This window comes from Diadema antillarum, unplaced genomic scaffold, assembly GCF_040938485.1.
Source record: "Diadema antillarum isolate AM-2024a unplaced genomic scaffold, OU_Dant_1.0 seq00000836_RagTag, whole genome shotgun sequence".
NCBI lineage: Eukaryota > Metazoa > Echinodermata > Echinoidea > Diadematoida > Diadematidae > Diadema > Diadema antillarum.
Genome location: NW_027271712.1, coordinates 177,668 through 190,972, shown reverse-complemented (window position 1 = coordinate 190,972; position 13,305 = coordinate 177,668). Strand labels below are relative to the sequence as shown.

The 13,305-nt window shown below is 39.1% G+C and overlaps 1 protein-coding gene across 1 annotated transcript in view; it reads left to right on the top strand.

The window, feature by feature from the left end:
* Positions 1-13,305, top strand: part of LOC139740125 (glutamate receptor ionotropic, kainate 2-like) — a 110,871-nt gene that overhangs the window by 90,225 nt on the left and 7,341 nt on the right. Inside the window, exons 3-5 of the mRNA XM_071650707.1 lie at positions 3,833-4,093; positions 6,821-6,996; positions 13,124-13,177. Coding sequence (XP_071506808.1) covers positions 3,833-4,093; positions 6,821-6,996; positions 13,124-13,177 — 491 coding nt within the window. The remainder of the gene's footprint in view (positions 1-3,832; positions 4,094-6,820; positions 6,997-13,123; positions 13,178-13,305) is intronic.

The following is a 13,305-nucleotide window of genomic DNA, read 5'->3' as shown; positions in this document are numbered from 1 at the left end:
TATAACCTCGAACGGGACGCAGGAACTGTTGAACTTTTCTTATTACTCGACTGCCTACTTCAATTGTCTCCGTTTCGGTTGAGGATTTTAATCACGGTCCACTCTGACGTGACAACTTAATGAAAGTTACTGGCAACTCAAGGACTATAGATAAGAAGCTACGTACCTCTTAGTCCGAGCATGTTCCTCGCTATTTGGGCAGGTTACTGCGAGCACGAAATCGCGCTAGACACGCTCCAAAACGATCTAAGACACACTCGAACGTCTGGAAGTTTTAAATCAATTTGAATTTTGGATTCACATGTACCCAAGGCAGACAAAGACATCATGAAATGAGCAGACTCCTCGATGTAGTCGAGGAAGCTTCAAGATTACGTTAATCTGGAAGGTTGTCGAAATGACTCCCTGAAATATTTACTCGATTACTGCCGAAACGAAGGCAGCTAATTGGTAAACTTCAAGTTGGCGTTTTACATGCCCCAGTGTCTTAAAGCCCGTATTTTTTTCAATAATCATTTTTCTTATGGTTCTGCCCACTGATGGATTATTTTTTGATTTGTTCGAGTAGGCCCTATGCAGATAAGAAATGACATTCATCGACGTAATTATTCTTTATTTAATAGCCCTATCGCTTTATACTGAAAGCAGACTCTTAATGGATAAAGAGTGATGTGCAAGCTAAAGATCTCCAGCTAATCTTTAACTCTACAAACAGCTTGGCACGCTCTTCGGAAAGAGATCCGAACGTCACATGTGCTCGATTATACGGAGGAGAAAATAACAAAGCCGAGAACTTAAATTCTCTTTAACGAGGAAGATTCTCACAATTGACTTCGTTATTCCTTGAAGCTCGGGCCCGTCTTAGATCGTCAAAAGGTCAAATAAATTTCGCTGCGGTTTGCACTGTTGTTGGTTTTTGTTTTGTTTTATATTTTTGTTGCTTTTTACATCTGACAGTACATGTATATGAAAATTGGATTGGTTTTGGAGACATTTTCTTCCTGCCTGAGGCTAGAAATAACTTCAGTGATTCTTACTTCTTACTCAGTCGAGAGTAGGGATAATGAAGGGAAGGGAATAATAAAGTTTTGTCTATGTTTCCAATGTTTGTTCGTCTATAAGATTGGTGGATGGAGACAACGATATGTCTGTGCAAGAGAGTGAATATCATTTTTTTTTAAATCATATACATCACATTTATGTTACTACATAACTTTGAGTGGTCGGTTGTATAATGGCTTTTATCATGAAGAGCACTTAGTGTGAAACAAGGACTCTTCGCGTCAAAGTCGCTCTACATGCAGAACCTTATCACATGGCATTAATGAAGTGTGAGAAACAATGATAATTATATATACATATAGTTATATATGTATATATATATATATATATATATATATATATATATATATATATATATATATATATATATACACACACGATATACCATATTACCTTTGCTTGCTTTGAGTGTCAATAGGCACAGACATTCAATGGCGTTGTACACACCGTTCAAAATTTATAACACTGAATGGTCAATTTGGTAGAATTGGACGACAGCCTTGACAATAAATGTTTATTTGTTTATCTACCATGTAACAGCCGTTTATCTATGACATTATACTCATCCATTATGGTCTTCTGAGTGGTCAGGGACTGTTTTCACCAAATTCCATGTTTGACCACACACTTACAGATTCAAAATACAACGTAGAATAGCATAATCGTCATAGCGCGAATTCGTATGCCATGACAAATGTATACAAGAACATAGCGGTGTTGACGACAAACCCTTTCTTAGAACATGGATGCTAAATTTGTTGTCGTTACTTTGGAGAAGTATATTATAGGGTTAGAACTTGACGTCTGACTAAAACTAAGAATATGAATGTTTGAGTCCTGATGCTGATGTGGGGATGAAAAAAAAAATTATTGGGTTCAACATCCTCGTAGAATCTTTGTTGTGAAGCCTTGAAATGAATTAATTTTCCCTTCTGTTTGCAATAAGAGCTACATTGTGCAAGTGATATTCTCCTCTTTTACTGATTTCCATCAGCATTCTGTTATGGAGTTAACGGAGTTTATCTTTAATAATATGGAGTACATTATCATGCCATAGTTACATGCATTATACAAGTCAGTTTACACTTTGCTCATTATATTTTGTCAAATATTTACAATGTCATTAAAGATGTTTTTCAATTCATAATCATCTGTAAGCAGTCAGGCACAGGCGCAGAAAACTGCGCCTCCCGCCAGGCGCAGAAAACTGCTACTTTGGGGTTATCCGCCCGAGCGCCGAGCAAGTGTGCCCGCTACAATCGATTCTCGTAGTTTCCGCGAACAGTCGGTTCCATTGATATCGTCTGTGTACCAGGCGCCCGTTACTGCTTTTTACTGATTTGCAGTGCACTAAGTACTGTATGCAAGACAAATTGCCAAAACACGATAGTATGTATGTGTATACTGCACTGTATCACCATAATTATATCGAAATACAGCATGCATCAGGCACATCCAGAGCCACACGCTCTCACCAACAAACACCATGCGCTATATAGGTCTCTCCACACTGACCATAGCTCATTTATAAATCAAGAAATAGGCTAGTGAGATTGAGAATGAAGTAGGAGTCATTGGGATTACCTTGCTGTTACGATGTTACGCTGTTCTGCTTCCTTTGCAGAATCATCTGCAATTAACTCTGATAACTCATGTTTAACTATATGTGCTCTCTTGTATAACTCTGTCTCTCTGGAATCTAATCTAAAACTGCAATACCTATCGCATAGCCCCTGCCTCTGTGCTTTGCCCATGGTCAGTTCAAGACCAGGGAGGTACGAGGTAGGCCCCACAGAGAGCCTGGCCGCACTTTCACAACACTTTCCTTGTTTTAAACTGCTGCCCTATGTTTACTCAACAGAGATAAGAACCCAACCTGCCGGGGAGAGTACCACAGAGAAGAGAGAGGGGGAAAGAGATGATGCGTTGAGAGATGGAAGGTGACTGTGCTGGGGGAGAGAAAGGGAAAGAAGCCACGAGAGGAGATGAGAGAGGAGAAGGGAGAGAGGAAGGTCTGATAGGAAGGAGTACATTTCTGTTACACTAGCCAACACCTGTTGCACAAGGCTAAAAAGAGGGAAAACCGGTGGTCATTCAAAAAAACATTTACCTAATTATGTATTCCGACCAGAATTACGCCAGATGTCAAGGTTTTATTCCCCTAGAAATGATTATTATGCAAGATTAGGTATTTGGCTTACTACAGAGGAAATATCAGAAAAGTGTCAAGGTTAGAATTTTCGTACGAAATTAATATCGATTAGGTGTCTTCATCACCTAAATTTTCTCCATGCCTTTTACACTACGAGCATCGCGTGGCATGATGGGTATTGTCATTATAATATTCATGATAGCAGAAATCGGCGCTTTTCGACAGGCGCAGTTTTCTGCGCCTGTGCCTGACTGGTAAGTGCGTACATAGTTCCTTGTGAGCTTTTCATTAGTTTCTTAATAAAAGACTCATATCCATTATTGTCATGCAGCATAATGGAGAAACAAGTGTCATGTCAACCTTCTGTTACCCTCATCTTCACTGACGCGTGTCTCATGGTATGGAGAGAGTCTTTGGCTTTCACGTCGATATCACCGACTGGATAGACTCTTCTTCATTTTCTAAGAATCCATTTGTTTGAAATGAAACATTATTTAGAAATGATCAGAAAACTGAATGTACTTAAGATGTTGATCCCCCTCCCCCATTATACACGTTATATCTGCACTACACTTTACTCCTTCATGTTTTCGTCTTCTTTTTTCCCCCAACTAACAGTGTGTGCCCAACTCCAGCACGACAGGGGGATAGCAGCGGTTGTCGGTCCACCATCAACAGATGGCGCGCTAGCAGTTCGCTCTGTCTGTAACTCGGTGGACGTACCACACGTGGACACCAGGCGGCAGTTCGGCTCGCGGGAAACGACGGCGAATTCGATCAGTTTGTATCCACACGCAAGGTTCATCAGCACCATGTTGACTGACGTGGTCAGGTTCTACAAGTGGACAAAAGTGACCGTTATGTACGAAGAGGAAGAAGGTACATCTATTAATTACGTAGACCAACTACAGTAGTAACGCAATATTCATTATGAGAAAGGGAGAGGGGAAGAGGGGGATATGGAGAGGTGGGAGGAGGAGGGGGAGGAGGAGGAGGAGGGAGGGGAAGGAGAATCAGAGTGGGGAGGGGATGGATAGAAAAGAATATGAAAAGTTATGTCATCTTTTTGAAGAATGATAACGTAGGAATTCTTTAAACAATACGCATTGTATAAGTGTTTTATGATCGCTGCAACAGGAAAGAGCTTTTGTTGGTTGTATACACGAATTAGTAGATCTGAACCTGCTGGGGTTATGCTTATAATAAAGTTCATACGCTCACTGAATGTCACATTTTGTTACCACGAAAGTAACTCATAGAGTATTAGGGAAGACAGCTAAACTAATGGTAATCAATGGAAAACGAACAAATAATATTACTTGCAGGGACTAGCTAAAATCATTGTGTTATGTGCACACTCTAAAGATATAGAATTGGTGGAGATGAGGAGGGCTTTTCACTTTTTGTGAGATACCAAGAAACCACTTATGAAATAGTATAAAACATACCATTCTAAGAGGACTTCAAAGTTTATTTGATGGAAATCCACGGTTTTGGAATTGTTGAAATGTCCAAAAACAATGTAAGACAAAGTGATCGTGATATAATGTGGGACTTACCTTTTATTAGAATCGCTCTTTTTGGGTATCTCGGCCATTTCAAAACCGATTTTCATCAAATAAACATTGAATTCCACTTGATATTACATGCTCTTTCATACTTTATAAGAGGTTTCCCATTATATCACTAAAAAAAAAATGACAGAAACCTGGATTTAGATCTCAACCAAAACTACACGATCCCTTTAAACGGCTTTGCACATTTTCAACGTTAAAAAAATGGCGTCTTGGAGGTTTCAAAATATCCTAGGCTAGTAAGAATCTCCTGCTAGGCCAGGACGAGTCTGCACCGCTTATTTCATCTTTTCAGATGTCACTGGTGTTCACATGAAACCATACCCTGACAGTCGATCCTACCATTACACTGTTCCTCCGAAATGCGCGGGAAAACCTTCCCTCAAAGCAGACGATACCAGATGATATTGCTGACTGGCCCAGATTCCAGATCAAGGGCGAAAAACACGGGTTGCCAAATTGCTGTCTGTGATCCTAAATATGGCGCACGAACATGCTACTTGATTGCACCTTGTTTAGTAACCGAGAATCTTAACGCCTCGAATGAGAAGACGGAAGGAAATGGACCAGGGAGAAGGGTGGGTTGGTGACGGTGACGTGTAAGCAGAATGGATATCGCTGGAGTAGTTTCAAGCTAATCTGCCGACAGACAAAATGGGAATAAGCATCCCGTTCCTATTTGATTCACTTACGGCCATGTTTATCCCATACGCACCATAATGAGACGAGTGCGCGCCTCGTTGGCGATGCATTACGTTCAATCTTGGGATGTATTCCGCCGACTATCAGTACATCCAAGTCGTATCATGAGCTTCCTCGTTGCATCTTAAAGCACAGCTGTTGGAAAAATGAGGCAATGAAATATGTTTGAGATGACTCGCTACATAGCTTCATCCAAGTATAAAAAGTCATAGATTTTTAATGCCAACAATTATTTGTCATTACAATTTCCGAAATGCATTATCGTGGTAACCATGCAGGAATGACTTCGGTAACCGTTCAAAAACGAGTAATAGACGTAAAAACATTATAAAACAAAAGAAGAAAAACAAAAACAAAAAAGTCTTTCAAAACATTCATCTCTTACCGTTTTGCAACTGCACAGCTCTGTCAAATCTTCTTGTTCTAACAAGGTAAACCAATCTTGTTGATTTTGGCAAGTTATGACCAAAATACATCGAATGCTGCACTTCAACAGCTAGTACCTCAAGAAACAAATTTCAGAGGTCTTTAAAAGCGCGTTTTGAATTGTTATTAGTTACTGGTAGTATCTGTGTCACAAAACTTAAAGAAAGTAAGATGTCCTGAATTCAACTGAATTCATGTAATAAAAAGTGACCTTCAAAAAGTTTCCCCCAGACATTATTATGAATGTTAGGTGAAATGATAATCGTTTTGAGTGAACCCACGCACACTATGTTTGTATTCAGGGTAGGTTTCTGCTGCATTTTCTGGATATGAAATGAAATGAAATGTTGAATAAAGTCATAGGGCCTACACAGAGCTCTGTTTATATACGGGATCCATACTCACTGAGTTCTTCATTCCAGTAGACCTATAAAGGTTTGCTAAGATACCGACATAGAGAAGACTTCAATCGATATTTAAGACATCTCTTCCAAAGAGAAAAAACTTCCATGCGTCACCTCATGTTTATGAGAAATAATGGTAGTTAAAAGAGTGGAAAGTTAGAGATGTCTTGTTTGATTAAGAATAATGAGTTTTCCAGTATTTCATAAAGGATTACGTAAAATATAATCTTGATCTTGTATCCAGTTTGTTATCATACATTGTTTTCATTTCACTGTGCTTTTATATGTAACTTTGTACCAATCTTGTGTTGTTCTTATGCATTGCCCTTCTTTAACTAAAAGGACTACCCTGCAAAAATGAAGCAAGATAGATAAATAAATAAATAAATAAGATATATGCAAGCTGATGGTTTAAGACAAAATAAAAATACGAATGGATGTTTCTTTCACATTACCATGACGGGGCCAACATCAATGCATTTTTTATTTCAATTCTTTAGCTTTGGAAAGACTGCAAGGTATCCTGGAGGCATCGGACTCGCGCAACGTCCACCTGACGTTTCTCCGAATGACGGGAACCAATCACAAAGGACTACTCAAGCGTATCAAAACTTCAGGAGCCAATCACATCATAGTAGACTGTCGACGTGAGACGCTACCTTATCTGCTTGACCAGGTTTGTGCTTACAATCCTCCCCCCCCCCTTTTTAGAGTTGAAGTACTAAGTTGTTATTTTCGCGTACAGATATTTTCGCGAATGAGGAGGTCAGAGAAATTTTTGCGAGATGTTCTCGCGAATTGACACCACCAGTATCGTAATTAATGCACAATTACCTTAGTGGACCGCGACCTTTTCGCGTTTTGTTAAATTCGCGATCCTGGATTCGCGAATTTCGCGAAAATTAAACCCTTGAGAAAACAACAGCTTATACAGAACAATAGTCAATTTCACACGATGATATAACCCCCAACCATGATTTGTTTGGCGAATGAATCATCTTCGTTTTCTCTGTTCTCTGATTTGAATATTTTCAATAGCACATGATGTAGCATAGCAGCTATGGAATCTATATCTTACCATGATAACAAACTCTACACTAATTATCGTTATCTTTTGATAACAAATGTAGTTTTGTGGAAACTTCAAAGAAATCTCGATCGGACATGATCACGTATTTAATCCTTGCCTCATGAGGGAAATAAAACATAACGATGAAATACTCAGCATTTGTATTTCATGAGAGACTTTAGAATCTTGTTAAACTTTGGGCTCGTTATAACAATTGAACGTTTAAACAACTAAGAATCATTGTTAACTATCATGTCAGAGTTGATCTGATATTAAGACAAAATAATCATAAAGATCGAAAGTTTTTATTTTTATGATTCACTTTGATATAGCATTATGTGAGCAGCCATGACCATTTTTTTAAAATCGTAACACAGCGCAAACATGCCTATCTTTTAGTGACATCATGTATTTATCTTGTGAGATCTGATTGAGATCAGTATTCTTCTTGTTAATAAGCTAAGAATTTGCTGCAGAAAAAGCAGTAAATGCCGAAAGCAATATCTTTTCTTCACCTACAGATAATAAGACACATCACACTGAAGTATGGTATCCATGATTTAATCACATTTCACATTGTCTGTACATGCCTATTGCGACAGCCAGGCGTTGCACATGAACATAAGCGTTAGAAAGTAAATTCATGCATAACATCATTTCCTTACAATGGGATGCACGAGGAACAGTAGGCGAGACAAACATGTAAGTTTATTGCCCTCCGGTTTAACCGCAACCCGAGTAGCATCACGTGACACGGTCTCAAATTGTAGGCTATGAGAAATGCAAGAAAAGAGAGAGGAAGAGAGGGAAAATGAAGCTGTCGCTTCGTGGTCATTTTGGCGCCCACAAACTCTCCCGGGTGGGTGCAGCAGACACGCTATGTCCGTGATTACGCCTCCAGCCGGAATATCTTCCCCAAGCGTTCTTTCACCGCAGCAAATGGAACCAAACAGAAATCGCAAAACAACATCAATACGTAGACAGGAGAAACACTGTTTTTCCTTATTTTAATTCTTTACTTTATAGTCAATATCCGTAATATTCATTTTATGGTCTTCAGGTTATTGTCTTGTTAAAACAATTTATTCTCGTGTATCAGTCGTCTAGATATCTGACATTCAAAAGGAAAATTGTTTCTCAGAAACAGACAAACGAAGTCTGCAGTTCTCTGTTTTGAAAGGAATCGTACAAATGAGAGGAAAAACGGAACAAGTGTAAAAGTTTAAAACACATCTTACTCTGGGATCGGCTGAGCATACAATGATGATTAAATTTTCACCGTCTGTGTCAGTTTTCAGTCTTACACCCTAAAAACTATTTCTGTTTCTTTTTATACATTCAATTTTAACTGCTGAGAAGGAGCTAACACCAGAGAAGTTAACAGACTCAATAATTCTGCGCATTTAGCTCTCAATACGAGTAGAGCTTGAGTTCGTTGATTGGAAATGCAGGCCGGATATGGAGCAGGAGTAACAGTAAATCACAATCAGCTTTGAACACTCTTAATTGATTACGCAATCACTTAATTTTCTCTCTTCAACGGTCACAAGCTTTGGAATCCTCCTCTGCCTAACGTTTGACCGATGGTTTCTGTGAAATGATTCATAGTCCAGCGATCGTCTCACAAAACATAGATCTGATATGTATGCTGGATTGCCGGTTAATATGATGGAGCGCGGATTGAAGTTTGTTTCGTTTATTTCCATCTGAGAAGATGGCTGGATAGCCCATATTCAGCTACGCTAAGCTGGTCTTCCATGGGGTCCAGTTGGATGTGAGGTGGGACCACTTCACCGGGTTAAACACCCTGCTCTTTGTGATGAATGAATGAAGCGGGATCTTTTACGTGCATGAGTTGTGACTCTCTCATACACGGGATCTCCATTTTATGTCCTATCCGAGGGACAGAGTGTTTTGCCTCTTGCCAGAGGGGACGGTATGATTACACACAACATTGCTCAGTCCAGACTCGGGTTCGAACCCGGGTCCTTAGGATCCTGAGGCACTGGACGCGCTACCGACTGAGCCAACTCACCGCCCAGTGGTATAGTGGAGTGGTGGGATAGTTTAGATTAACAGAAGTGGAATGACGAAGATGGCTACATACAGTTATGTTTAAGCAATAAAATCATGAAAATACGCTATCTAGATGTGATAATGTTATATTGCCGTTTGATTGCTACTGGCTAGCAAATCATTCGTGAATTATTAGTACATGTATATTCTTCCTTATCAAGACTTCCCATGTCTCTTTTGAGGACCCACATGTCGAATTTTTCCAGTACTGTTCAAATCGTATTATCACGATTATTGCACCATAATTGTCAACACTGCTAAAACGACTGCTCATACGTTTAGTAGAATGTGGTTGTTTGCTTGTTTTCACTATCTGTACTTGAGAAGAATCTGCTCTATCCCCGGGTAGTCTTGCCTTTTTTATTTTTATTTTCTATAATTTGGTCCTTTGCTGCATCCGTGCTCCTCATCTATTTTTTACCCTCTGTACGGAAGTGGAACCTACGCCAAACAAGCTTGCTTTTAAGTTGGTTCTGTCATATTTCTTTAGCATTTATACCTAGCGCCAAACTTACAAAGATTGACCGCCATGTTCTATGTTCACAATGATTTATTGTGCATCCTAGCCGGATATTGTGTTTCACTTTAATTTACTATAATTATTTTATGTATAGTATTCCTTCATTGACAAATATGAAAATAAATTGAATTGAATTGAATGACAAAATTGCACCTTTAACGTATTATGATATTTTTTCAAATCGATTTTTGTGATCATAAAAATTATTGCAAATACAGCTGCATATCTTTTCAAGACTCACTTTGGCTGTTTGCTAACTTTTCAAAATGACGGAATATCAGTTTGATGTTAATTGCCAAGAACTTTGCCCACCCCCCCCCCAAAAAAAAAACAACAACAACAAAACAAACCAACAACACACATTATGTTATATGCGCACAAACTCGGATTTGAGACCCACCATTGTCATAATGTCATCTTCAATTTGTAAAAGACGGAATTATCATTAAAGTGGCATCATCGTAATGAATCCATCAATCAAATCATTTTCTGTTAATAGTTTTCTAATAATCTACACGTATAATTTATCATGGTCATCTAAAAATTCAATACATTTTTGATGTCTCCCTGTGCACTGTATATTCGCGACGACAACGAAATACCATGAGAGCCTAGTTTGAAACTGCGAATCACACCTCTAATAGCAACGATAATTCACTGTAGAAGAGACACAAGTACAATATGAGCTTAGGCCTGACCCTCTGATAAGATCTAGCAGAAGTAATGAATTCAAGGATTGTTTCCAACACCACGCATCTCTGCTCCGCTACTATCCCAGCTCCTCACTGTGACTGAAGGCTTAATAAAGAGAGCTCGTCTTCCCTGTCACCTTTCCACAGTCTGATAACTGTGCCTTCGAGTAAGATTTGCAAGGATAAAACCACAGAACCGAAAACCACTCGGTGTGACAAAGTGGGGCTACATTGTGTGGAGCTGTGGTTATTCAAATGAGACTACTTCCGAATATTGAAGATTTGTCCACTTTCGTAAACACATTTTCCAAGGAATATCTACGATATTTGCTGTCTTTAGTAATGAAAATATTGACATTGTAAACTCGCTTCACTTCCTTGTTTATGCATTTATCGATTTTCAATGATTGCAGAACAGTATATCAATTGTTAACTCATTCCCTTTCTTCTTTACACATTGCTTAAGATATTATAATGGTTGCACACAAAAATACATAATCTGCTTCAACACTTACAATGACACCCAAAAGTTTACCATTGACGATGGTTTAATGGCTTCATGAAATCGAATGTTAAAAAAAAGTAGCCACAGACGGTCGTGCAGGCATTTTACTTTCTAACAAAAACTATATGCTAGCACTTTGTGTATGATGTAAGTGTGATTGAAGGGAAAACTACCTCAGTATGCAATACCTTGGCATCGCTGATTGATGTGTTCATATCAGTGGTAGATTCACCCTGTTGTTAGTCCGCTGTATGCTCCACGTGAAGATGTCTGTCATTCCGGTGTCAATTGGGGGCGGCCTTGAAATTACAATTGTAACCACGTGGTGCTGCTATGGATGCGCCAGCCAGCTGCACATGTCCTAGCGGACTACCGGAATTCTGACCGCAGCCTGCACCCGTGGGAGGCTTTATCTCTCACGCTTATTTCTTTTTTTTTCTCCGACGTTTCTCTCTGTTAGCGAGAGAGAGAGAGAGAGAGAGAGAGAGAGAGAGAGAGAGAGAGAGAGAGAGAGAGAAATAGACGACAGACAAACAGATAAACAGACAGACAGAGTGTGACAAATGCCAACATGATTATGTGGATATTGCTACATACCTTTCGTGTGAGGAGTGGAATAGTTTTGACTTCAATCTGTCGTAAGCACAGCTAGCAGTCGAATATAACTCTTGACCATTTGTTGAAGATGGTATGCAATTTTTAGATATTGTTGCATTCGATTTGAAGAACCAATGTGCATTAATAAGCCAACAATGTAGTGCTCAAAGTAAATCGCTTGTGTCATTGTAATAACAACGTACACACTGGTTTTGGTTAAGTTAGTGTGTGCTTGATACTAGTTATCCTGTGCCTTGGAGCTCTTTCCCTCTTTAAAGCCTTTTGTTGTGTTTGAGTTAAGTTTTGATTTTTGCCCTGTAGATTCTCTCTCTTTCTATTGTTGTCAATCTTCCCAAAATAGGGAATTCCATCGCTTAAGAATAAAAAAAAACCACACAAAATGATTCTCTTTACGTCTCTTATCAACAGATAGATCATTAAGATAACGGGCTAAACAAATTGTTGTCCCATCATCTTCTAAAGTGATGTATACTGCACCTGATCAATAATTATGAACATTAGTTCTTTCCAGTGTGAAGGAAATGCAACGCTAATTTTGCAACTGCGCCTTGCCGCAAACTTAACATATGATTTAATGCAATTTAGAGGAAAGAATGTCACGTATCCTTGGAAATAGCTGTGACCTTGGTTGGAAGCCTCGTAAAGAATCAATGTGTCAGTGTGTCCTTCATTACCGCGTGTTGTCGATCTGGCAGGGGACACGCAGACACAACACATAACCAGGTTCGTCTTCCGCCCAAGTCACTGACGCTTGCCAAATTAGCAACTGTCCTGTCTCGCGGCAGTAGGTGTTGAGATTCAGCTGAGGCACGTGGGTCGTTCCAGCGGGATCATTTTTTTTTTTCAGCGGGATCAATTTTGAGAGGATGATTTGTTTATAATGGAAACGACTTGGAGAAGAATCCGAGTAACAGCTGGATGACATTACTTTCCCTTTCATTCTCACAACAATCACTCTAGTCACCCATATCACGGTGTCTGCTTGGATGTCTTTCATTGTTTTTATTGAATAGCTTTTTCGAGAGAACGAATAATTGTGCTGAGGAGCGCATGCGGCTGTATGAATATTGGACTCTGATATATCAAATAGGGACAACTACCAGCTTGATCAGTCTTATGTCACGATTTGTTTAAACGGAATAAAGTGGGAAAAACGACGGCAATCAATTTATGAAAGATTTATGCATATGTAGATTATATAGACATGTAAACATAATAGAGATGGGGTGGATAAAGAGGGAGAGATAGAGAGGGAGATGGAGAGTAGGGTAAATCACTCGAGAGTGAAACATTTCCTTTTTCTCTTTTATTTTCTCTTCACAGATGTTGGAGTTACAGATGCTTCGAAGCTATTTCCACTATCTCTTTGTTTCGCTGGTAAGTAATGTTATATTTTTCATTACTTGCAAAGTAAATTGATATCAGCTTATGCTGATGATTTAAGGGTGGAAGTTGTTTGACGTTACTTGCTTTGTTTCTAGCATAGATAGTTTTCTTCTAAGCAG